The following is a 26,321-nucleotide window of genomic DNA, read 5'->3' on the forward strand; positions in this document are numbered from 1 at the left end:
AGTTTTCTTGTTACTGCCTCTCATAATGTAACTGCTTCCCATATTGGTGCACAATCAGTGTTTGAGGCTTCATAAGGTTTAGGATGCAGGTTTGGCTTCCAGCTCAAACCAACAGGGGAATAGAGGGCCAAATTTCTGCAGAGGTGGCATTTCTGTGCTCTCAACTCCAAGGTGGGAGAGCTTTGTGCAATCGCTGACAGTGATTAACATGCCTCTCAGAAGCAGAGTGCAAACTGAAAACTGGGGCTGGGGCACTGCTGGAAAATTTTCAGCACTTATACCAGTTCCAGTGTCAACCCTAAAACAATACTTTCAGCAGTACCACTCTTTGTTAAATGAAAGTGTATTTCATTATTTAAGAGGGTGAACTGTATGCTATGCAACATTAATGCATGCCAACTGTTTTTCTTGCTAAAAATCAGGCAACACTGGATTGGTTTTTCTTAGCACAAATGCCTTCAAACAAGAATGAAGCTTAGGCCGTCATAAAAACAGAACACACCAATGCTCTTGCACATATTGTAATGCCAGATTACAGCTTACAACAGATTACAATGTCAGTAACTGACACAGTACCAAGTTATTTTTGTTTGTGGTTTTGGTACTGCTATCCTTCACAATCCTACCAAACACGGAGCTGTCTACCTCTAATCATATGGCTATTTTCTATATAATCTACAGTAGTTTCCTTGTTGGTCAACCAATAGACAGCCAACAGACAATAGGGCCTGGCTATGACCACTGGCCACCTCTCATTTTCATACCACACATGGTTTCGCAACAACAGGAATGATTGAGCTAGGACAATGGGGCATTCAGCTAAGGTTTGTACTTGTATATAGATAAGCATTAATAAAGGTAAAGAATTAGGGGTGGAACAAAACATCAAAATATCGATATACCACGATACTTCCTGCTGAGATACATTATCGATACACTTGCGCCAAATATTGGTATTTGAGTTGTCAACTTAATTTGCACAGACTCATATTTGAGTTTCTATGAGGCCTATTTGTGCCCTGAATTTGGGTATGTTTAGTTTAATGGAAACTGGGCTGTCATGTTCATGTTGCAGTCACTGTGCAAATTAAAACACTGAGAAACACGAAAGATTCCTGCTTATAGGAATCTTTCTTCTTCACTTACAGGTATTATGATGCATCATAGCTAAAATGACGGTAAAATATCGTGATAGTATCGTTTCACCAGTTACCCAGTGATTCCCACCCCTGCAAAGAATCCCCAATGCTGATCTGCACAAAAGCGTGGGCAGTATACAGAACTCAAAGCAAATCAATTTGTTTTTCTGCCTTTTTCAACTGTAACAGGATGATACAACCTTCTAAGTATAAAAACTGAAAAGACATTTTGTCCTATGACCAAAAAAACTACTTATCACAATTCTGGGTCTAAGTCTACACTATTCAATAAAGATGACAGATGACATACGTACATACATACCTACCAAAGGATGGTAGATATGTATGTAGATATGCGATATATTACACAACACACAACAAAATCATCATTGTGAAACGAAATTCAGCACAATAATCATTTTATCTCGATTATCTTGCTTTCATAATCACTGAAGGCCAAAATCTTGACTGAAAATAAAATTTGATTAATTACAGTTGTTATTCATGATGATTTGAGGACAAAATTGCAAAGTTTTACAGTATTTCATTGTCCTGACTACTTTCCACTACAGTGGGCACAATAAATGAAATATAATGCTGCAATAAATAGGACAACAATTATGTTGTATTAATTTCAGAATAGTAACTTTATCTGTAGCACTTCTAATCAAGGCACTCCTGAAACTAATCTGAATATATCACAATAAAGGTAAATATATACTAAATAAACAAATGAAAATGTAGAGATGTGATTATGCACAACATTTATCAGTCACCTTCTCACCATGGTTCTGTGTTCTGTTTATTTCCATCAACACTACCTATATGCATTTTCATAGGAAATTTACAAAATTCATCAGAGCTGTGATTATTCAGATGCAAGCTAATCGGATCTGTGAGGAAAAAAAGCATGAAAAAGCAAAAAAGGTGGCGCAGAATAGGAAAGGCTCATAGGCTACTGTCCAAATATTAACAGAGATTGTAATCAAGTTACTACTTTAACCACATGAGGAAAAACATTTTTTGATATATTCATTTTGATACAGTACAAACACTTGGAGACAAGACCATTTTCTGTAACAGTTTCAGAATCAATGTTTAATCAACCCCATTGAGGCCGTTTCCTTCCAAGTAGAGCCTCTTTTCAATCATGCATCATGGACGACACACCGTACTGTAATGCATGGACTCTTTTTTTATTGGAGCACACCATCCAGAGACACTGCATGGCAGTGTGGGGGTGGGCGGGATTGGGGTGTGTGTCAGGAGATGTGGGATTGGCTCGTGTACAGCAGTCACATCCGCAGCCACCTCTCGAGCCTGGCATCCCATCCAACACTGCAGTGTCCACCGGGCCTCAATCTGATTACTGGCAGAGTGAGCCTCAGCGCTCACATGGGAGCCAGTAAGGAGTTCCCTGTTCCAGAGAGCTGGAGGGGGGATCCTAGCCGACAAAGAAAGAGAAGGAGGGAGATGCCAATGGCCGGGGAGCATTCGGCCAGAATTATCCTGCAGTTATACTGAGGGACGCTCAGGCCGAGCAGCAAACACTGCGCTATATGACTGGACATGCAAACTGGCATCCGAGGCTCTTGCAAACTGAACATCCAGTAGCTGCCTGGTCACTGTAAGTTATAGCTATAGTTATAGTGTTCATCAATATGCACTGTCCCTGACATATAAACGTAAATAAATAGCTAAGGGATAATTTATACAAAAGGGTCCAGAGTGCCATCTCGGGTTGGACCAATATGTTTTTACAATTGAGGCAACTGGTAGCTGATATTCAATATGTATAAATTTGAAAATTTGTTTGCAAAAGAATAAAGAAAGCTAACACTGGAGTAAACCTCATTTAATGAAAAATTTGAATAAAGTAATTGAATAAAGAGCAGTGCAAATGCAAATGAAAAGATACTATCAAACAATGATAAAAATCTTTATTAAAAAAAGAGCTAGAGACTAACCTCTTGCATATCAGAGAGGAATGACATGGACACACAAATATCAAATAATTTTAAAAAAAATTATAATAGCCAAATATTTCAGTAAACCATTGAATTTGTCTAACCCTAATACTGTAAGTAGAGATTCAAAGTGCAACTATGGGTGTATTCATACCAGTTTAGTTTAGTGCTTCAGTCTGTTCCATGTGGTTTGGATAAAAAAAAAAAGAAAAAAAAACAGAGGCTGGACTCGAGTGGCACCAAATAACCACACCTAGACTGCCCAAAGTGAGTCTCAGGCCCCTTCCCAGTCAACTATGGTTCAGTTTGTTAGGAATGAAAGCACAACCCAAACTACACAAAACAAAAGATGATTTCATGAGTAAAACGATATAGATGTTGGCATCTGATAGCCGGCAGTTCCTCATGTTTGGAAAGCCTAGCATAGCGACATGAAGCTTGTAATGATGCTCATATTCAGCTGTTTCTATATTTGGTCTTACCAGGCATGAACATCACTAAAGGTAAATTACAGAAAAGAGCACTGGTCAGTCCATTATACTTAGACAGTGACTGGAATCAGATTTGTTTTCACTCAACCCCTCCCCTGCTGACAGAATCTCTCACAGGTTGTTAAAACTGTCCAATAAACGAGGCTCTTGCGAGGCCATGTGACTTTTGTTTACAAGCCCTGGTTGGTAAAAATGCAAAGTAAAGTTTCCAATTTTGTTTGGACCAGAGAAAATTAACTGTTGGTGTGGTTGTATCCTAAAATTATTGGTAGTGGTGAAAGACTGATAAGAAGTGCTACTCTTGTTGCTGCACACATAGACACAAAAATAGATATATACTGTATATTTACTGAGCTGACAAGAAAGAGCTACTACAACTAATGTCATCTACTGGATTACCTTACCTCAGAGATGTTGTGGTATTTTAAGAGCAGTGAAGAGCAAGAGGTGACACAGGATTAGCCCTGGGAGCGACTTAGCATTTGACTCGCACTGATCTCGGCATGAGCAACTGACTCTGCCTTCCTGACACTGGATTTGACACGTACATGTTTTTCCTCTATGGCACAATGGTAGAGAATGGCACTATCACGGCCAGTTTAAAGGGTTTGATTCCCAGTGGAGCTCAGTGGGTAAGACATGGCACGAACATTGGCCGCTGCCTGTGTAGCTCAGTGGGTATTGATAACAATGATTCTTTGTTGATCCCTGTAGGGAAAGTGTCTTTCTGCTGGCACTGAAGCTACCTGCTGGTGTAAAAGAAAAAAAAAATGTACAAATTATGAATTCTAGTCACTGATCACCATGTCAAACAACTGAATGACTTGTTTTTTTCTCAAATGATGCTAACCTATACTTTATTACCTAATGATTAGCTGAGCCTAAAAAAGCAGATAAACAATTTTGTATACAAAATGGTGTGTAAATGTAACAAGACAGAGGTCCCTTAACTGTTGAGTGCTACCTGTAGGGTCCTGGAGGTAAAGAGACTTAGAGCAAAGCAGATTTGCTGTTTAGGATTACAGGGTTACTATGGTGTGCCTTAAGGTCAGTGGTGTAGCTAGCGTGGGGTGAGGAATAACTATGGTCATATCTTATGTAAAAGGAGAGAGAGAGAGAGAGAGAGAGAGAGAGAGAGAGAGAGAGAGAGAGAGAGAGAGAGAGAGAGAGAGAGAGAGCATCCTTCATAGATGTGACAGAGGAGGAGGCAAAGATATAGTGAGAGAGAGAGTGTGTGAGAGAGTGTGTGTGAGAGAAAGAGAGAGAGAGAGAGAGAGAGAGAGAGAGAGAGAGAGAGACTCGTGTTGGCACATCAATAATGCATGCTTCATTCAGAATCAATTAGGCTTCAGCACACAACACACATTTTGCATGATGAACTAAGAGTCTGGTATCATCGTTGGTTCAGCCACATCACTATGGCCGACCCAAAAATCCAGCTATTTGTAGACCTGCAGAACCCAGTCACTCACATCATGAAAAGACTGGGGAGCACAGAACAAGCAACTGCAGACTCTGAGAGCTTTTCTGAGGCATCTCTGGCAGAACATGAAAACGACTCACACTATAGTAAGTCAAATAAAGCCACAGCAAATAAACATTAACTGGCTCTGTGCATGTGGAATAATGGTTTTGAGTACTGAGAACATCTGGGAGCACAACCTATTTCGAGGATATCATCTTTTTCTGTTCACCAGTCACAGCTGTTCAAACACAAGACTTCTCCATAAAAGCAACTGTTTACTGAATAAGTTTGTATAGTTCCATGATTTCATACAAACATAAAATGTTAGTGCAGTATAAGTGAGGCATACTATGCTGTTTGTTAGTATATTGGACTGTAATATTGTCCACCCTGATACAGAGGTTCCTCAATGTCCAAACCTTCATAGAATCCTGTAAAACCTGCAATGAACATTTTGTTCATTTTATTTGTTCAATTATGTTTGCTGTAATTAACTATTTTAAAAGGTAGCAACATATCCAAGACTTTCCCCTACTATTAAGAAGCTGAGGTGCCTGCAAGAATCGAGAGGTACAATCGAGGTACAATCGAGAGTTTTAGTATCCCAATATGATCTAAATGCTGTATCAGAAGCTTTTCCACACTAAAAAAGGATAAAATTATGGATGAAACACTCAGTCCTTGTCACTTTCGCCTTGCAAATGGTCAGATTTAGAAATACTGAATATCAGAATTGGCCATTGGCAAGCATCTGCCTTAAAAACAAACTGTTTTACTGTCGATATGTCTCCACACCAATGCAAGCAAATCAGCGTACCTTTACTGTATTTGACGAAATAACTGTAACTGTGATTTTAATACCATATCTGCTGAACAAACAGCCTCCAACACTAACAGCTAACACTGTTGTCCTATGATGACATGTCTGCACACGACTAAATGCCTGCAGGACTGAGCCATTGTAATTGTTTCTCTCTCTAGACAATCTCTCTTGCCCAACACTGAACTGGAAACACATTAAAATCCTCGTTGGATAAAATTCCTCAGTGACTTGCTCATTATATTGCCTTTGACAATATCTATAGATAGAGAGACTGTCAGATCATGTTCAGAAACCTAAATGCAATTATGGATCGTGAATGGTCTTTCACTGTTGAGCAGCATTAGAGAAATTGTCCATCCAGCGGCTGAAGTGACAGCGCAAGATCTTGTCATCGAATATCATTAGTGGACACTTAACTTATTAGGCTTATCCTCAACTACATCGCTGCATACATTACGGAAAGCCTCAGCTTGTGTGCACACAGTATGTGTATGTGATTAGGACTGTGAATACCTACAATAAAGCATCACAAACAAAACAAAGCAATAAATAAAAGAAAACAAATTACCAGGTCACTTACAAAGAGAAAAGGTTTGTGCGTGTCACTTTCAACACATTTGGCTGTCTAGTTTGCGGCGTTTTACTTTTCAACACAATATATGCCACTAATGGCCATGGCATATCATTACTGACAAGCAAAAAAGCATCTTGCATGCATACATGTAAGTTTGTTGTGCATTTTCTCCCTGCTTCGCCTGGTTCAATGTTCCTAAGATTCCCCTCCTCCACACTAATGTTTCTGCAAGTATAAAGCTTGCCATATAGCCAAGCTTTATGATAAACAGTCTCAACCCTACAGAGTCACTGCCGACTGCAGAGCTGCACCGTGCTTCCAGATTGTTCTTTAAATAGAGAACACCCCTCTATTCTCCAGCCTAACTTCCTACAGCGGGCAAAAAGACAGGCCGATGATGAGCTGGCTACACGTGTTATCTCATCACAAACAACCTAATACACACACATGAAGCCATGTGGTACATATGAAATAACAACAGTGTATGGCGACAAGTTAACTGCTAGTTGTTTCTTTGCACAGACATCCAGTTACTCCCCTTTTTTGTTTCAAGAGGCATTCTCGGTAACCTCTTGCGAATCTTGCTTGGTAACATAGCCTGGGGATGTGCATGTTTGATTTTCTGCGGGTATATATCTAGGTGTGCATGTTTGAGTCAAGGATCTGTACCAGAGTCACTTACGAGTCAAGTGCAAATATGAAAATAATTACCAAAATCTCAGCAGCCTAAGGGAACTCTGACAAGGCTAATCCTCTCAGCCATTTCTATCCCCAAGTTGGGCTTACCTACAAGGGCTTTTGAGGGCCTGGTAATACTATGCAAACTAACAATACTTAAATCTTCTTATGCATTTACCTAGAAGTGATAGAGCTGCAACTGCCAAATCCTGCATATACGAGAACTTGTTACACTCTTTGTCTTCCCCTAAAAGCTCAGTGCAGAGTTGTGCACGGAGTGCAATAAACGTTGAGGAATTATGTTTCCATGCTATTGATGCAGGGACATATTGACCAGTCACTTAATGATGCAAGAAGGTACTGGTATACAGTGCACCACAGCTCAGGTGCAAAGAAAACAGTTTAGGTCAAACAAGAATCAGTAGACGACATAGAACTAAAAAAAACATCGTATCACTATGTGGATTCACTCAAGCAGGTTGCAGTTGTAGGTAAAAGTCCAGATGTGCATTGGAAAAGCTCATAATGCTCAGCTAAAGATTGCCATCACTTGTCTGCTACAAAAACTAAAATCAAATTTAATCAACTTTTTCACCTTGTTAGCAAACTCTCCATGTAATTAAGGTTTACAAAATGTGTATTTTCTCATATTTTTATGTAAAAATTCCATTATTTACTTGCAAAAAGGTATATCTTAAGTGGTTCCTCCATAGCAATGCATTCAGATTTTTGAACAATGCCCCATTACTGCCCTGTCATATAAAAACTACAACCACACAACTGTAAAAGTGATATGAGTGGTAATATGATACAGTGCTGCATCATCATTGCATCACAGTGGCTGGAATTTTTTAATTTTGAAAAATCACTTCAAGATTATGCATGAAGCATTGTTTAACTTTTTGAACATGTTTAAACAATTCTGCCCCTTGTTATGTCATGTCCCAACTGGAAACACAGCAAATTACTGACTATAACAGTTTTATCCACTGGACACAGAAGCTGACAAATAATCAAGTTATTCCTCAGAAAGATGCATTTTTAGAATATAGAATACCATCAAATGATGTTTGTTTACCTATTAGAATGGCTGTGGTAGATTTTTTTACACACTGACTAAACTGTCCAGTGTTTGGCTGATGCTGTTGACTGGTGATGTACTTCCCACCCTGGCTCCAGTGCAAGCCAAGGCAGAGGCGCCACAACGCAGCAGGGACTGCAACAGCCAGTGAGGAGAATAAATCCAGATTGAGTGGGCTGCTTAGAAGTGTAGTGTGGATCATGTAGTGCTGATCATGACTTCTGCTGGTGGTTCACCGTGGCTTTCATCTCTTTTACATTAGCTATGGCTCGATCCGCATGTGGGTGGTGCTTGATTGCTAGGCAGCATATGGTCCCCTTAGTATCAGATCATTCCGCTACATGCTCAAGCAACTGTGTGTCCCTGCCCCCAACCTCTGCCAGCGGTTGAGCAGAATACATTTTGACAAGCCATAAGTTGGCATGCTGTCTGTAAGAACCGCATGCACCGAGTTTCTTCCCTCTGGCAGAGGGTTTAGACCACTGAACTGACCACAATCCCATCGACTTTAATTGCCTGAGTTACTGACAGGGATATAGTGGAGGATAAACCCACCTAAACGTGGCTTACCCAGCTTTTATTTGGCATTATCGGGTTTACCCACCTTTTGAGGATGACATTGATGTTTCTGATGTAATTCATAGTACATGTGGTATCAAACTGACGCAGGTTATGAGGATAGGCTCTGTTAGGGGGTTTTCTGAAAGCTGATTTTTGTTTACGCTAGTGTTTACTAGCCTTTTGATGATCCCGATTGTTGCCCAAATGTTTACCCACCTTTTATTCAACTTACACATCACAGATCTGAGCTGTCATATTGGGTGGAATAGGGCTACTGACTCCCCAGATGCCCAAGCTTTGGGACTGCCCCCAAAGTGTCTGTACTAAAATACCTTCTGTGGTACTCAAGTGTATACTTATAAATATATTATACTCTTATTTCACGCTGCTCTGCTTTGGAAACAGGGTATGTTTGAAATATACAATACTGTAAACAAATAAAGCTTTCTCAGAGATTGAGCGACTGCTATGCAATCTGGACCGAGCAGAAACAAAGTTTGGCAATGTTTTTCCTAGGCACACTAAAAATAAAGTATGGCTTTGGCAGCCAAATTAACATTACCTATAACCCGTTCATCAGACGTATGGATCTGTATAACAACTGATCAGTAAATTAGTGTGTGAAGATACCTTTTCTGCCAGGTAGCCATTGATGTTTGTCATGCTTTGAAAAAAAATGTGGTATGGTGACACAGAGGCACCCCCTGTGCATATGGCCCATAATTCCTTGCTACACCTCTGTTATTGGTTACCGTCAATGCGTAGCTTCACTACTTTTGATCCCCTCACAAGTTGAATGTGGATGTTGGACTGGAAAGTAATGTCCAGCCGGGACCGCAGCTATTGGTCAATACTCGGATGCCAAACGTTACTAGGCAACTCACCTGCCTATATGGTCCGCTGACCAATTAATTAGGCCAGCACGAGCCAATCCGCTCGGCGCTGCTATGGCAGCTTCCTCTAACGCTGCTGTAAATGGATACAAATGTAACCACGGCCTGTTCATCTGAGCACACCAACCTTCTACCGATGAAACAATGTTGCAACTATCAACACAGCCGCCATGCTTCCTAGAAAACATTATCAAGGTAAACCGCGTTATGGTTTTGGTACGGAGTGCACAGACTCAAGTTCGGCGCACGTATTAGCTTGTTTGGTGTCTTAAATGTGCCACAGTTAGACTACAACCGAGGCCTAAGCGTGTCTTTTTTGTCACGAAAACTAATTTGACAAGGCCTGGTTGTTCATAAGAGTGTAGGCTATGCCGAGAAGGGATAAGAAAGATATCTGGGCCATAGGCTTTAGGCTACTGTCAGCCCCAGGATATTACACAGAGAGGGAGAAAGAGAGATAGAGACAAAGTGGGTGAGAAAAGCGTTTCCTCTCCGTCAAGGCGGTATGTTATCGACCGTTAACTCAACGCACAGCTCTCACCGCGAAAAGCAACCTGTCAAAACGACACATTTATTCGATAACGTTACAGCACAGGCCTGCCCACCAGTGTGTTTACCAGTCGGTGGAGGGTGAAAATAGGAATCGTGGCTTACCATCTTGCAGGTCGGATGATGAAATCCAGGCGATATGAAACGAAAAACGAGGTACAACAGGGGAGTCTGTTGGCCGCAAGCTGTGGTGGAGAATACAAAAATACGGCTGTGGTGCTGTTTGAGGTCTCGCCGTAGATTTATACCCAGCTCCAGACTCTCTCTCTCTCTCTCTCTCCCTCTCTCACTCGCTCGCTCCTTTACCGAGGCTTTCACTGCAGTGGCAAAGGGAGGGAGACCCGCTGGGAGGGGACAGTAAGCGGAGGAGGAGGCTCGGTTTGACAAGCAGGCGGTGGCGGAGGGGAGGAGAGAGGGGGCAAAGGGGGGAGGTGCAGTACAGTACATCCGGGAACTCGGTTTATTTAACTATATATTTTTACCTCCTGAACTGTTTGTGCATGTGCTCCTCCTAGTGGTGGTATGACTGCACTGCACGTGAAACTCTAGAGGCCTACATTAAAGCCTACCTCCCTGTCTAGGCATCCTAAACTCAGTAGGTAATAGTAGACCTATTAGTCAGAGAGGCAATTGTAGTAGTAGCAATAGTCATGGTATTAGTTGTAGTAGCAATAGTAATAGTAATAGTAATAGCAGTAGTTATAATAGTCGATACTGGAGTAGAAACTGGCTACCATTGGTTGTAAAGTCATAACAGTATAGTGGTAGCAGAAGTTGTTGTAATACTAATAACAGTAGTAGTATTGTTAGCTGTTCTCATCTGCTAATAGTGGTAATTTGATCTCAAGAATATATATGAACTGTAGAGAGATCATGTTTACATTTTTGAAGCACTATTTTAAGTCAGTGATCTATGAACTAATGTCATATCTTTCATGTGTCTCATTCTGTTCGTACTACGTGAGCCGTGCACCTCGCCACAAGACACATCTCCTTTCATGCTCACATTTATAGTCAATAAAGTTTTTGAATCTTAGAGTTTGCTTCCTCATCGTACACAGGGCTATTTTTTTTTTTCATTTACAGCTGCAAGTAAACTACACATCACATGCCATAGTCTTTTGTACAGCCTGTTGTTTTTTGCCTTTATTGTATCCTAAGACAAATAAGCTTCCTAGTTATACTTTCACACACTGATTTTGTCTGAATTAGCCTATCACATGTGAATTAATTTAAAAAGCTCCTCTTAACTTGCCATTTGCCCCAGATGTCCTATGGGAGCTATCAATACTGACCTATTGATTTTATTTGACTGTTCTGTCAGCCTATAGCATGCACCGTCCAGCTAGAATAGACAAAGTAATGTGGAATTAAGCCTTAGGCCTTATGGCTTTAAGTCAGTACTACATTATCATAATGTCTTCTTCATACATCGGTGTTTGTGTGTAATACAAACATATTCCTGCACCAAGGTTGTTATTGCAAACTATTTGTAAAAGTAAGCAGTAAATGAGGTGTTAAAATGTTGTTAATGAAAGGTAGTGTTTGTCAAAGCATTTCATTGTTTATAGTAGTTTCTAGGAAACAAACTGGTACAGTAAAGATTTCAAAGAGCTTTTACTGTTAATTTTATAAACAATACTTTCACAAAATGGTCAAAATAGATAAAATACATAAGTATCTCATGGTAGATTTAAATTTCCTACTGCATTGCACTCATTATTTCATTTTTTTTTTTGTTGTTGCTCTGATTCATTGCATAGGTCAATCTGAACATTTCACTTTAATCAAAATGCTCCTATAGATTTTTCTACGAGTACACACAATTATATGAAAACACATAAAACATGTCCCTTTTACAAAAAAAGACTATCTTTCTAAAATCTGATGTCTTTTGCAGTTATCTCCATCGCAACAAGGAGCAAAAAAGTTGCATGGGTTTAAGATATGTCATGAACCATAATATTCTGATCCAAATAAATTGTTTTTCACAAGCTTTGATATTCATGGCTCTTCCCTTTAGCCGAGGTAGAAAGAACATAAATAGGGGTACAACTTCACCCAAATAACGAAACTATATTACAAATGCTATACTGCACAGGAAGTGGTATCACAAAAAGAATACACATTCATAGACAACAAGACTACACATGAAGAGTTTCATTCCAAAACACTGTATGCCTACTTTGGAAACATAGAATGCTAATTGGAATTCATCAGTCAGTGCTTCAGAAACATAAATGATGATATGCTACATTTTGATAACCAGAGCTCTTAAGATCACTAACTTCAAATAGCTTCTAAAATGACACAAAATTTAGGTTTTTTTTATGCCGGCAATCATTTTTGTATCAGTAGAATTTCTTGAAATGTGTATTGGAATAAACTCTTCACATGTAGACCTAGGTAATGGCTTCTGAAATATAGAAACACATATACATACATCTGTACGAGCACCATTTATAACTCACTCTCACCTACACACTTGCACTCATACACTGAACACAACCTGGGGGTTACCAGATACCACAACTGAAAAATACATGGAAAACAGGGTTGATACACACCTTAAAGGCATAGTACACAGGATTTTACTGTTTGAATGTTTTAAAATGACCACACTGGTCTGTGATGTTTGGGACATTTCTGGACTGTAACCACCATCTGGAGTCTTATCCCCACATGCAGTGGGAATAGGGTGGTACCCTCTCACGGTCAAATTATGTTGGGGCTGTGGTGCATTCAGGACAAATGGGAACTGAAACACTTCCCACTTCTACCTCAGAGCATTCAAGTGGTTGAGGAGGGAATAATATGGGCACCTGCAAGAAAGTTGTCTTAAGCTACTTTAAGAGCAGCAAAATGTACTAGCAGGCTCCTGACCTGCTTGCTCTGAAACCTCCACAACAAGTGGCCACACAACAACAATAATATGGTTTAGTACTCCCATTGGAGGCTGGAAGCAGCTCAATGGCCTGCGACCTGGGGCCTGAAGCACTGAACAGATCCACTCAAGATTTCACCTTTTAGCTCAGTCAGCTTGGGGAAATACTGGTGTTTTCACAGAGGTCACGATATAGTATGAATGCCCCCTTAAGTGCCACTGCTACTTGGACATGTAGGCTAATACATCTGGACCGCTCAGGCACCATAGTGGGAGAGCACAGGGGGACTGCAACACTTTGAATGTATATACAGAGCCAAAACAACATGTAGTTTGGGGGGAAATCCTGCATAGTATGCCTCTTAACATATTATATAACAGTGTATACACTATTAAATTCTGTTTTTGTTGAAACAGTTGAATCTGGCAGTGTGGTGAGACAACATGTTTACATTACAGTTTCAGTTGTTTGCTCTGGAGTGACAATATCTTGAATTAATGTACAGCACATCACTCAAGATTATGTCACTTGAAGCAAGGAAATAGCCAGCTTGGAACAAATTAAGTTGAACAGTAAAATTTTGTAATTCCTTACACCAAAACACAGTTTTGAGACCGAATACAGAATTAAATTACTTAAACATATAACATGTGGCAATTTAACCACAATAAATCTTTAGCACATTAACATTAGTATAATTAATGTCATTAAGACTGCTGTTAAAAAGTTTGGCAGCCTCTACACAGCATTTATACTGTGTTACCTTCAGGTTCAGTTTACTGAGCAATCAACTGAGTGGCTCTACATACTGCAAGGGGGCGCTGTTTTACCAAAGCAATTTATTGTGATACAGTGGAGTAAAAGGCTGACAGGAAAAAACACATTTTTTTCCAATTCAGTGAAACCAAATCAAAATACACACGGCAAATGGGGGAGGGGAGGCAGGTAATAACACTGTTCTGCAACAGGAAAAAAGGGGAAATGTGGTCTTAATCTGACAAACACCAGCACAAACAATACCACTGCTGTGAGACAGAGCCTGCCAAACATTTCAACCATGGTCTCATTTGTTTACAGTAATTACACCAAGGTATTTCAATTAATATGAAAACCATATGCTGGGGTTAAATCGGCTGTGTGCAGTGTACGCACTGAATTTTTCACCCATGTTGGTCTGGTCAGTCTGTCAGACAAACATCTCCTTGTTGACCCACATGAGGGTGCGCGTGTCGTTGGGTTTGCATTCATACTCGATGCTGTTGAAGCTGTTTCCCCACTGGCAGTGGTCCCTCTTGTTGTAGTTGTAATATTTCACCTGCCACACTGTTTCAAACTGGCCTGCCTCTGTGAACTGAAGAGGAAACACACAGAGGAGACAGATGAGTATTTACACACACACACACACACACACACACACCACTGCATTTCAAAGCGGCCTAGTTTGGTTAACTGAAGGAGAAATGTACAGATGGGACAGATGGGTGCACACACATACACATAAACACACACACACACACACACACACACAGATGGGCACATGCCACACAAACACATCAACACACACACATATAAACATTATATCATTTCCGAGGCTTGCAGTGGTCTGGACAGATGGGCATATCCACACACACACTCATACTGGACCTGGGTGACATAGTACCAGCAACCGAATATGAACCTGCATTCATGCTTTCTTTACCTGTATAAAACTGTATTCTCATAACATATATCAATCTGATTATGCTTGCCAGGAAGAGCTGTATACCACACAAATGTAGGTCATAAAGATATGGGAAAAAAGAAGGGGAACCACTATTACACCAGTAAAAAAGTGATCAAACATAGATGCCATTGTGTCACTGATTTTAAGCTTTAGATATTTAGCAAAACAGCTCTGTACTTCAGGTCGGTTTTCAGTGCTCTCATCAAAACAAGAAACACAGCTAGTGCTTCCTATATGCATTTCTTTGGTGCTGCTGGCTAAAAACAGTTGCCTGGTAGACACAGGGTTTACTGTGTGGCCAATGTCTCAATCAAAAAACATCTCTCAAAACACTTCAAGCCTTATTCTGACAAAATTTGAGGTGTGAAGGAGAGGGAGAGCAAAGTGCTGTGTGTACTGTTAGGCAAGCTTCATGTCAGCATGTTTATTCTCTCTGTCAGGCCTTATTTTGCAATAACTACCCTTGTGCCTGTGAAATGAGTGTTTTTGCCAGGTGTCACTAGTTTATTTGATTAGAAATTAATCAAATCAATGAGCCAGCTTGACTGTGGCGCGATATTAGATATGATACAGCTGTGTGGGCAGTCCAAAATCCCCATGTTAAATATTACTGGCCATTTCAAAAATACAAAAAACTAAAGGCTGTGTTCAAAAGATGCGCAAGATTACATTTTACTCCGGGGTTTAAAATGCATCCACCAACTTCACCTGTATGAATGTCGATCTTTAATTACATTTAATATCATTGTTGGGGGAGTCTATGCACACCATTTTCAAATGTCATTTCAGATATTTACTCAACATGTACTATCAAATTATGCATTTTAGTTAATGTACCAGAGAACATGTACATCAAGAGCAGGCTGTGTGTCCATTTGTGACACCGGTTGGTGAAATGCATGTGCAAAAATCCAGATAGAGCTCGAGATAACTGTTTTTGGGTAACTAATTAGACACACAAGATAAGTTGTAATTTTATTGTTTGCTGTGCGTGTACGTACAAATATGTAGGAATATATTCAATTATAGATGACAGACTTTACAGCTTATTCAGCAGCAGTATTTAGTGTGCTTGTCATGGTTTGCTAAGATCATGAAATAGCAGAGCACAGATGTTCACTTTCAGTGTGGTGGTTCAGCTTTAACTAGGCTTGCTTAATTTTGTTAAGAAAGTCTGAATGGTCCTCAATCAGCCCTCCGTTTTGCATAGTGCATGTTAAATATAACTGAAATAAATATATGTTAAATATTTTTGTTGGCAGAGATCAATCCTCTGATCACTTCTCTTAATATTAGGTCATCACAACAAAGTGCCTCATTCCCAAAAATGTAGCATTGCTGCAACAATGTAGCTACAATGATATAAACAACTAGTCTTTGCTAAAGTTTCTGAAGAGACTTTAAATGTGCTTGTCTCCGTTGCTGACTGTGTGGCCATGTGGTAAACCGACAACCCTTTGCTATGCCGTCCGTATGTGTTTGTGTATTTGTTTTGCTAAACTGTTGCTGTGGTGGTTCCTAAGGAGTGCCAAGGCAGTTGCAAGGATGTTCAAGGTGGTTGTTAGGTGGTGCCTAGGCAGTTGTGATGTTGTGGGTAGTTACAAAGGGCTGCTATGGTGTTCCTGGTGGTTGCCCAGGCAATCAGTTGCTATGATCTGGTGGGTGGGTGCTAGGGCATTCTCTGGAAAGACGCTGCACTAAAATGGAATGGAACCTTAATTAATGTTATGAGTAACACCTGCAATTACCCTGCTATTTCATATCAAAATGGCTGCCTTAAAAAAAGATTTATTAAAACCAGCCTCCAGCAAAATACTGATACATTTGGGCAAGTTCTTCTAAGGTCTTCTCTGCTAGGCACACCTGCATCCAACCAGGCTCTCGTCTATTGTTCAGAATGTGTGACCAGTAACATACTGAAAGACTGCATCATTTTGGATAATATTTGCCACTGTGGCCTCTAGGTAAAAGTTAGTTCCCTTGTCTGTGTGCTGCACAACTGTACTCTACCTGTATGCTTATCTGAACTGGTTGCCTCTCCCCACTCTTGGTGTGTGCCACCCCCTCTGTGTCGTACAGCCCAGTATACACAACTGACTGTGGGTCTTTAGACTGCTGCTCCAGGGGGAAGGTCACCCCTCCCACACTCATAGACCTGGGGACAGGAACACAACACACACTCCTCAGTGTAGGGCAAAATTGGTTTAAGTTCTACAAATAATAAAGAATATGCATATAACAAATATTAATATACTTAAATGTTGTTATTCTTATACATTTTTACATTTTTAAGATATTTTAAAAGGGGAGAGAGACAAATGAAGTGAGGGAGGAGAAGGGAAAGAGCTATAACAAACCCGAGAGCAAGAAAAATAGCATCACAGACTGCAGAGAAGAAAAAGGATGCATAATTTTAAGTACAATGCTGAAAGCAATTTAAGTACATCTTTTAGGATTACTTCACTGTAACATATAGTCATTCATGTGTCAAATGCATTGCTATTAATTTTCTGCATCATGTATTTGAGATGTTGTGTACTGCATGCTGACCAGTTTGAATGGATGTGTTGAAAATGATATGTATTTTAAGGATTTTACTCATAATACACTGAATTATTCCCACAGTATGTGCACTAGATACAGCATGAATGTGTTTAAAATAATACTAGTCTTTTTAGATGAAAACTGTGGCTTTATGCTCATTGATGCTTTACATGTATGCATGCCTTTGCTCCAGTCACTGGTATACGTGACTTTACTCTACAGATGAGTCATTAAAACTAGTCTACAGCTGTGTTTCATGAGCATGCCGTAAATTAATGTACCATCACCTATGCTTTAGTGCGTACGTGACCCACATTTGGCACTACTTTGCTCTTTTAGGACACGGGATGAATTCAAAGCCATGAATTTTCCACGCTAGATAATCCTTGTTTGGGAAGGGAATTACAACATAAGTTATTATATAATCGCGAATTGTGAGCAAATCACAAGCGGTGGGTAACACAAAGCACGGGCTGTGTCACAAACATTAACGTCCTAATCTGTGGTGGATTTGACATGCAGCCAATAGGGGTTTATGCTGCCTTCAGGTGCTCCTCGTAAATTCCTTCCCCTTAAATCTGAACTCGTGAATTGGACGACTTGTTGAGCAATCAGAAATAATTTTGGTCAGAGATAACACTGAACTGCAGAGCAAAAGCAGACTTTTGGAAGGTTGTTTTTTTAAACAATCACAGAGTTATTTTATGACCATGAGAAAATGTGCGCCAAACTTGTAACTGATGTTTAATTAATTTAAAAATGTGTTCCAACTATTTTAAACAAAACGTACAAATAGAGTAATACAATAATAAGTCTGATTATGAGCAAATGTTAGATATAGCAAGACGATGGACCATTTTTACCATCCATGCTCTCTGCCCCTGAACGTCACATCTCTGTCACGGAGATCACAGAAAATGCCCCACTTTCCAGTCCTATTTACCCCTTGAATCGATCGTGCACGGTCAGGTAATTGCGGTATTTCTGACAGCACTTGAAGGCAGCCTTGAAATCTGGACTTGCCTTCTGTTGCGCCTCTCCTTATGAAACCTCTTAAGGTCGCAGCCTCCCCGCATACGAGGAATGAACCTCTTATTTTGTCTATTTCACTATTTGATTTCCTGTTTCATTGTTTGCCCAATTCACTGTCACTCCAATAAATTTGGCCGCCGTCATTGCAACCTGATGCAAAAATGTGTAAATAAACTAGAATGTGGACACGTTGCAGAGAAACAATTGCCTTGATTTTGTAAAGCAAATATCTTTAATCGAAATAGGCATATAATTATCCCACAACAAAACAGGATGATGTTAGTTTTAAAGGCTATGTGCCCCATTAACACCGTTATATGGGGCTATATGCCACGCGTGTAGTGATCCTTAGGACATCAGACAATGCCTTATAACATGCAGTCACGATAAACACGCCATTCACGGCCACAGGCACACAACTGTCGCACTGTAAGTCTCCATGCAAAGGGATTTTATGGGGATATAACAGTAATTTTCCGTCAGGGATGACAAACAACATAATCTCCATGTTTTCCTAAAAAAAATCCCCATAATATCCGATGTCGTTCTGCTGAATTGAATTGAGTTCATTTAGCGCATTGGGCTGAGTGTTTCCTGGAGACCTAAAATGTGTCTGTGGCACTCAGTGGCAAATTTACAGAGACCTTTATGGTATTTTGATTTCCTGTGGCATCACCACAATCTCCCCTTCATGTTCCAACAGCCTCTTGCGGGAATGCTCTTGCTGTATGACGGCTGCACTGTCCTAAAATTTCTTATAGGATTACTCTGTTTCCCTAAGGGTTGTTAGGGCTAGGTCAAGATAATCCACGACTAGAATGAAGATCGGAGGGCTACCTACGTGGCTTCGACCGCTCCGGGCTTGACAACCACCTCGATTTTATACTTGGAGCCCGTCAGCAGTTTGATGGTCCGGGTCTGGTCGAACCGGTTCCCGTCGGACTTGAAGTGCACCGAGCTGTTATTGGGAAGCATCTTCAGGGAAATCCCGATTTTGATTATCTGCGGGACGTCCGCCATTGTTCCCGGGCCGGTGTTTGAACCCCCAGATGTCCACAACAGGTAGGATGTGCGTATATCCAAGGTATTGCTCAGTTCAGTCAGAAACCCATAGCAGGGCACACAGCCTGGACTGGGAATGTCGCTGCGCTGCGCTCTAATCCCGTCCAACCTCCAACACGGCCTAATCCCACCCAGTGCGCTCTCTCTCTCTCTCTCTCTCTCTCTCTCTCTCTCTCTCTCTCTCTCTCTCTCTCTCTCTCTCTCTCTCTCTCTCTCTCTCTCTTTGCCTCTCTCTATCACACTGGCACGGTGACCTTTGGTTATCTCTGTCCGTGGTGCTGAAGTGCTGCTAATTAGGACTAGATTACCAATGAACCAATTAGTATTGGATTACAAGAAACATTGATTGATCTTCAATGGGGTCGTTTCCCCAGGAAAATGAGTTATAGCAATGTCTTGGATATAAATACGAACTGATCATTACAACCAATAAATCGTATTTGTTGTAATGAAGATTTGTGTGAAAATGCTGTCCATGCAGAGGCTGAAACGCATTTGAAAACGCACACATTTGCAGAGTGCAAAAGGTGCATCGCTGCCCCTGTGGGACTGTTTGCAATAAACTTTTTTAAGTCAATATAAACATAAAATAAATCCCAAATAACTTGCAGTATTTTTTTTTTTTTTTTTTTAAAAAAGCCCAACTCTTACTTTTCTCGCCATTTGAGCTCATACTAAACAACTCATACAGGTCAAAACCAAACGTCCCTTTAATCAGTTAATAAAAGCTGAATATCGGGGCTGTAACCCTGAAAATGTTGCATACCTACAAAATACCAGAGGAATACAGGATCTTGCTCCTCTGGGAAAATATGCGTAACTTGTAAGATCAGGATGCTTTAAGTTAGAGTTGTAATTGTTCTCATGTCTTGATTGTTGTTATCCTTGCTTTTATTTGTTTTGTGTCTTGTGTCTCGTGTTAATCACTTTGTTAAAAACGCTCGAAAATTTAAGAATAACTAGGAGAGAACAGCTTCATGGAATCACATAGCCCTGCAATACCATTTTCTGACCACTAGATGTCAGGCTTTAAACACAACAGGGAAATCTATCTCCCAGCTTCTTCCCTGCTTGCTATAAACTTGGCTGACGTGCAGGACGGTGATGGATTCGTTACTCAAGTAGCCTAATTCATTTTTCCTAAAGGTAAAGCGATTACTTATTTGTAGCTAGGAACAATAAATGATTACATTTAATTTAAGTACAGTCTCAAACTTGACACTGCCCTCTTTCCGAATCCCAAATCAGGATTTTTCAGAAGCTTTCTCTTGAATCATCAAGAAACCAAACAGCGTTGATGTCTACCCTCAGACGAGTATTTCCCACATAAAAAAAAAAAAAAATGTTAACTTTAGTGCAATATCTAAACCAGTTTCAGCGGGAAGAACGTTGATTGCTTATGCAGAAAACTATTTTGGGAATAGGGATAATCCCATTTTTAATAAATCAGCCTGAAGCTTCGTGTTTATACAGAGTGACAGATAACGACATATTTTCTATGAGTAAGTTAGGCCTGTAACGTCATTTCTGAAACTGATATTAGTTACACTTCTCCTTAATAGGATGCTTTCATCGTAGCAGCACTAAAGGAGACTACTATTAGACACAGCGTATCATATTGTCATTCTCAGCTGATTCTATGGTCATTCAAACTGAATGATCCGAATGATTTGGTCTCTCTCCTCAAATTCATCCGCACAATTTAACTTCACTCCTTTCATGCCAATTAATTTTTCTTAGCTATGGAAATCACGGTGATTAGCGTCTGAATGTGGATGCTGCATTTACAGGCAATTAGGCCCAGGCTGCATATAGCTTCTTGGAGGAAAAACTGATCTTTGTAACGGTTAAATGCACTCTCTTGTGCACAAGATCGTTCCCCGTGTGTCTGCGTTTGTACAGATCACGTGGTTGCTCAGAAGAGTAGTGATTGGGTCGCTTAAACAAAATTAACTGGATTGCCATTTAACAACATAGAACTAGACATAGAACTAGAAAGGAAACGAAATGTGACCGGTAGTCTGTTTTGCCAGCGGGCTGAGACCCCATCATGTGATAAATTCATGTCGTACGCATCTTGTTCTGTTCCTTAAGTCACTAAAACTAAAGTTAATAGTTTATTCTTGGGATATGAATCCAACTCGGAGTGCTGTTTATGACCTACTAACAGCTGTGTTCCCAGTTACCTCAGTTCACACCAGTGCACACAACTGATGAGACTATTTCGAGCATAATTTGGCTACTAGTGTGGAAGACAGATGAAACATATGTTTGATTTATTTTCTGGAAGAAAACCAGGATTCAGTTGCATGAGCATCTGGCTTTTTCCTTGCCTGCGTAAAACCTGCTTCGGTGGTGCGTCTGACCCGTTTGCAGTTTTTAATCTTGGACTGAAGCTGACAGACCGGCACCACAGCTGAAGATGTCCACATCAAGGTTATGTTTCCTATATTTTCAGGATAATGTACAGTAAAATGTGCCGCACCGGTGGCGATTAATCTTTCCCTGCATGATGCGTAAAAAGGAACCATAAGGACACTTGTGGAGCGGCACCGGACAAGCTCCACCGCCGCACACTTTGACAGAGAGAGGGAAGACAGGGAGTGAGAGTGTGTGAGTGGGGGAAGAAAGGGAGGGTGGGAGTGCCCTCCCCTCGCCAAATGTCTCGATGGATCCACTCCTTCATAACCCAACTCTTCCCCAGCCTGGCGCAGATGGCCAAAGTGTCCAAACCGGACTCTGAATCTAGTCAGCCACAGGATGATAAGCTGAGAGCAGACTAGATATACTGTCAAGCTTTCTCCTCTCCGGTTTGTTTTATTGGTCTAGTCGGGCAAGTTGGGGTAACCAAGCACACTTTAGCGCAAGAGCACATGTGAATGTCCGCCGGTCTGCCAGCGCACTCCCCGGCGGCGCTGGTGATGCCATGCCCCGCAGTCACACCGGCGACGAGAGCGGCGGCACCGGACTCTGGCTGAAGAGCTCACCGGGGCGCCGGGCGCAGGACTACGGACTGAAAGATGTGGAGTCTGGGCGGAAGACGATGAACAACGCGGTGCGAGTCGGAGACGGGCTGCTCTCTCCCGCGGCGGCAGGTGCGGTGGGAGCGGAGCGGAGGAAGCAGGGCGCCCGGCTCAGCCTGCTGGGGAAGCCGCTGACCTACAGCGCGCAAAGCGGCCGCAGGAACGCGCGGTACCGCCGCCTGCAGAATTACCTGTACAACGTGCTGGAGAGACCCAGGGAGTGGGCGTTCGTCTACCACGCTTTTGTGTGAGTACTGCAACCTCAGGGATGTAGGGAGGGTAAACCCGCCGAAACTCAGCAACTGTTTCATTTGCAGATCAGCTGTTCTCATCTTTGAAGGCTGAACTTATGAGATCAGTTCACAGCAAACAGCTGAAGTGGTCCTAATTGATGTTATGCAATTAGGCATAGGAGCTTTTATGGGAGAAGGAATATATTAGTGATTATCTTAATTTTTCATCTTTATATTTACCTCTCCATCTATTTATATCAGTAAAAGTATCTTGTGAATTGTGATCACCTGTTGCTGCAAGGAACAGTGTCCAGAAAATGATGAAGGCACAGAACCTAGAATAGATTACAAAGGAATGATATGAATGATGTGAAACATAGGTTACAGGTGTGTGTGGCTCTGTGTGTGAGTCTTGACTCTTTCAAATGCACACTGTTTTATTGCCATTGCAACACCTGTATGTATAATTAAGAAACTCGGGAGGATTCAATTTCTTATTCTTCTGCATTATTCTGCAACATTTAGGCTGTCCTAAAGCTCTCAGTCTACCGAAGCTATTCCTGCCTTTATACTGACCTACTGCACTTATCTTTTGGGAGAATGACCCACCTCACTTCATACTGACCTGTAGAGATAAGCCAAATATAACTCTTGTACCTACCTGCCCCAAGTTTCACCGAAAAAGTCATCCAGTTATTACAGTAGAAATTTCCTATCTAACCTAAAGGAAACTGTGACAACAGTTCATGCAATGATATATCTAATAACCAACCATATTTCTCCCTAAAACTGACCTCTGACCTGATCTCTGACAACATATATAATACTTTTTTTCTTAGCTGTGATGCCTGTTTGAACATGAAGACAGTTTGTCTAAAATTTTGTTAAAATTTGTCTTTAAAAGGCCTTAAAAGAATTACATTTATATTTAATGACACATACTTTAAACAGCCTGTCCAGTGGATCTGGGGGATTTCAGAGTAGTTAATCCATCATCTGAAAGGCGTAAATCTTATTATAATGACTACTCTCTTGCATGATTTTGAAAACCTTACAGCAGTGGTTTTATGTCTGGGAAAAGTCACGGAAAGAGACTTTGAAAGCTGATATATTTGAGTAAAAAAAAATTAGAAACAGCCTTCAGCTGACCACAGCTTGGTTTTCAAGTGTGAAATAGCCCCATTCAAGCTAAAATTTCATATTTTATTTGCTTTATGAAAACCAACATCCAGTTTCCCCTTCCTTCATACAGTCTCAGTTTACTAATTTGCCAATTATAGCAAACATTTATGGATAAACATTCTTTGCTTGTGCTCAGTCAAAACCTAGCAATGCTAATGAGATTTATTGTCCTGTTGTCTGGCACTGTTTTTGTCTTGAGGGTGTCTCTGCTTGTAACCCTGACACACACTTAAGCCTGAAACTATGTTTATCCATAGCAGTAATACAGCTGTTTTCCTGCTTTTGTCCACACCTTAATGAATGATTGATTGGTGATTGTAATCCTCAAGATCCTTGTTTTTTAAGCTTTTATTTAGTCTCCATGTTTGGTGCTAAGCTCTCATTACTGTGGTGTTTCTGCACTGCGCTGCCCGGAGATCAGCTGTCAATCAAGCACAGTACTCTGCCGTCTTTTTCCTTGGATTTTCTGCTCATGGAGTTTGAGTTTCTGTAGGTGGCACTGTTTTCTTTGCCTCTCCAGCCATGGTTGCTATCACTGCTCATGCTAACTACCCACTTCTTCTTCTGATTATTGCAAACAGCCTAACCCTGAAACATAAAACTCATCGCTTCTTGTATACAGTAGATTTTCCTAAGCAACGTCCTACCTGAGCTGACTATAGGCTGAATCATTATTGTGTTTGTCAGCAAAAGAGAGCACTGACATTTACTTACAAGACTATTAGCCTGCTTGAAATGTTAAGTAATGCACAGGTAGCTGGTATTTTATGGAAGTGCAGGATCAGTTGTGATCATTCCAACACACAACACACTGTCTCTCTCTTTCTCTCCCCATCTCTGTCTATGTATCTGTGTATACATGCATGCATATACTGTATTTAAGTGTCTTTGTATGTGTGTCTCTCTTTCACATGCACATGTACAGCAGCACTCCCAGCAATTTCAGCATGATTGGAATGATGAAACGCCACATCCCTTTACCATTGTTTTTTGCGTCAGAGTCTTTTTGGAAGAGGACTGCTGTGAGAAGGAGGAAGTGGAGCTGTCAGTGGAAGGGCTGTGAAGCCGGATGTTGACGTTTTATTTGCTCAGGCGGGACAGCTGAGGTCACCGGGGTTAAGTCCTTACATCTGCTCATGTCCGCAGCCTCCCACACTTAGCCTGTTTAAGTGTAGTTTAGTTTAGCTGCGCGTGTTAAAGGATAAAACTCAGAGAGCAAAGACACATCTCACCTCAAAGGCTAAAAACATAACTGAGTGAGTGTGTGTATTGTTGTGTCATGCACACACACACACACACACACACTCACATACATATTAGACAGGCTCTGTGTATTGCTAGTGCTGCTTAGCATTCACTCACTGAATGGTTGTGACTTAACACTGGTTTGAGTGAGCGCATGTCATTTCAAGTGTCATTTTCTATTTACATGCAGGCGTTTAGCTGATGCTCTTGTTCATCGTTGCATGCAATGAATACAACAGTTTTCAAGTGTTTCCACTGCTATGCAACGGAATTACACACAGCCGGTGATAAGGAGCACAAAGCATTTTCTTTTTTTCCCTTTATTTATCTTTTTGATTTTTCCACTTCCATTTAAAACCTGGATCAAGTGGTAATTGCAAACATTTCTCCCCCCTTGGTCCTGCCCCTTTGCATTGTGTGCTCCTGCATAGCCTAGGGTGTCCTGTTTCTTTTGGGGATCAAGGGGTAGTGGTCATCTAGCCCTCCAAATGGCCCTCCAAATGGAGCGTTGCCAAATGCACACAACAAACGGAGGGCAGAAGAAAATGCAGAAGAAGTGCCAGGAAAGAAGGTGCGAATGTATTATGTATTCGCAAATTACCATGCAAAAATTATAAAATCTCTCTGGATTTTTCAGTTTAATGTAGATGCAATGAAATATGTGATTGGGTCTTTATGACCAGCATTTCTCAAAAATCGCTACTCACAATGTTGATACAATGTCGGTTAATGAGCAATGTGGTGACGGTCCAGCATGCTGACGGATTTCCATGTCCAAGGAACAAGATTTGAAATTTTAAATCCAGTGGTCCTCTGATGTCAGTGCAGGACAGTTTGGATTGCTAGGAACACTATCCTGTCCTGTTTTGTGCTTTATGCAGTCTAAAGAAGTACAGGATCCTGCTAATGAAGCATTATGGCGCTGGTTTGTCTGGTCTGTCTTTACCCAGACTCATTTCCCCACTTCTGTACTGATGAACGTAGAACTGCTGCATGGATAATGGCTGCTGTTGACGCACAAGGTGGTGTCCCATTTCCTAGGTAAATATCTTAACCCCCTACCTATTACAGCATCCTTCTGAAGGGCCATTACCCAGTTGAGCGCACTCTGAAACAAGGGGGAGGCCAATTGAGCTCTTTGTTTTAACCCACACAGACAACCAGACACAGT

The 26,321-nt window shown here is 40.9% G+C and overlaps 3 protein-coding genes across 3 annotated transcripts in view; 1 reads left to right on the plus strand and 2 right to left on the minus strand.

Moving 5' to 3' along the window:
• The window catches only part of ppp3r1a (protein phosphatase 3, regulatory subunit B, alpha a), a 35,209-nt gene extending 24,646 nt beyond the window's left edge, over positions 1 to 10,563 (minus strand). Inside the window, exon 1 of the mRNA XM_030071170.1 lies at positions 10,327 to 10,563. Coding sequence (XP_029927030.1) covers positions 10,327 to 10,329 — 3 coding nt within the window. The 5' untranslated portion in view covers positions 10,330 to 10,563. The remainder of the gene's footprint in view (positions 1 to 10,326) is intronic.
• Positions 10,564 to 11,819: 1,256 nt separating this feature from the next.
• cnrip1b (cannabinoid receptor interacting protein 1b) lies at positions 11,820 to 19,602 on the minus strand. The gene is made up of 3 exons (XM_030071172.1): positions 19,247 to 19,602; positions 16,840 to 16,984; positions 11,820 to 14,457 (listed from the first exon to the last, which is right to left on the minus strand). Exons 1-3 carry the CDS (start codon positions 19,423 to 19,425, stop codon positions 14,293 to 14,295), a joined length of 489 nt encoding a protein of 162 aa, XP_029927032.1. The 5' UTR covers positions 19,426 to 19,602; the 3' UTR covers positions 11,820 to 14,292.
• Positions 19,603 to 22,335: 2,733 nt separating this feature from the next.
• Positions 22,336 to 26,321, plus strand: part of kcnq5a (potassium voltage-gated channel, KQT-like subfamily, member 5a) — a 106,565-nt gene continuing 102,579 nt past the window's right edge. The window contains exon 1 of the mRNA XM_030071074.1: positions 22,336 to 22,737. Coding sequence (XP_029926934.1) covers positions 22,394 to 22,737 — 344 coding nt within the window. The 5' untranslated portion in view covers positions 22,336 to 22,393. The remainder of the gene's footprint in view (positions 22,738 to 26,321) is intronic.

Source organism: Myripristis murdjan, chromosome 15, assembly GCF_902150065.1.
Source record: "Myripristis murdjan chromosome 15, fMyrMur1.1, whole genome shotgun sequence".
NCBI lineage: Eukaryota > Metazoa > Chordata > Actinopteri > Holocentriformes > Holocentridae > Myripristis > Myripristis murdjan.

What these genes read in the sequence shown, in the direction of transcription:
- cnrip1b (XM_030071172.1), bottom strand. Translation starts at nt 19,425, where the DNA reads ATGGCGGACGTCCCGCAGATAATCAAAATCGGGATTTCCCTGAAGATG. An exon ending in CCCGGAGCGGTCGAAGCCAC is followed by an intron (nt 16,985 to 19,246) that starts GTAGGTAGCCCT and finishes TCCTGTCCCCAG; the next exon opens with GTCTATGAGTGTGGGAGGGG. An exon ending in CAGTTCAGATAAGCATACAG is followed by an intron (nt 14,458 to 16,839) that starts GTAGAGTACAGT and finishes TTTCCTCTTCAG; the next exon opens with TTCACAGAGGCAGGCCAGTT.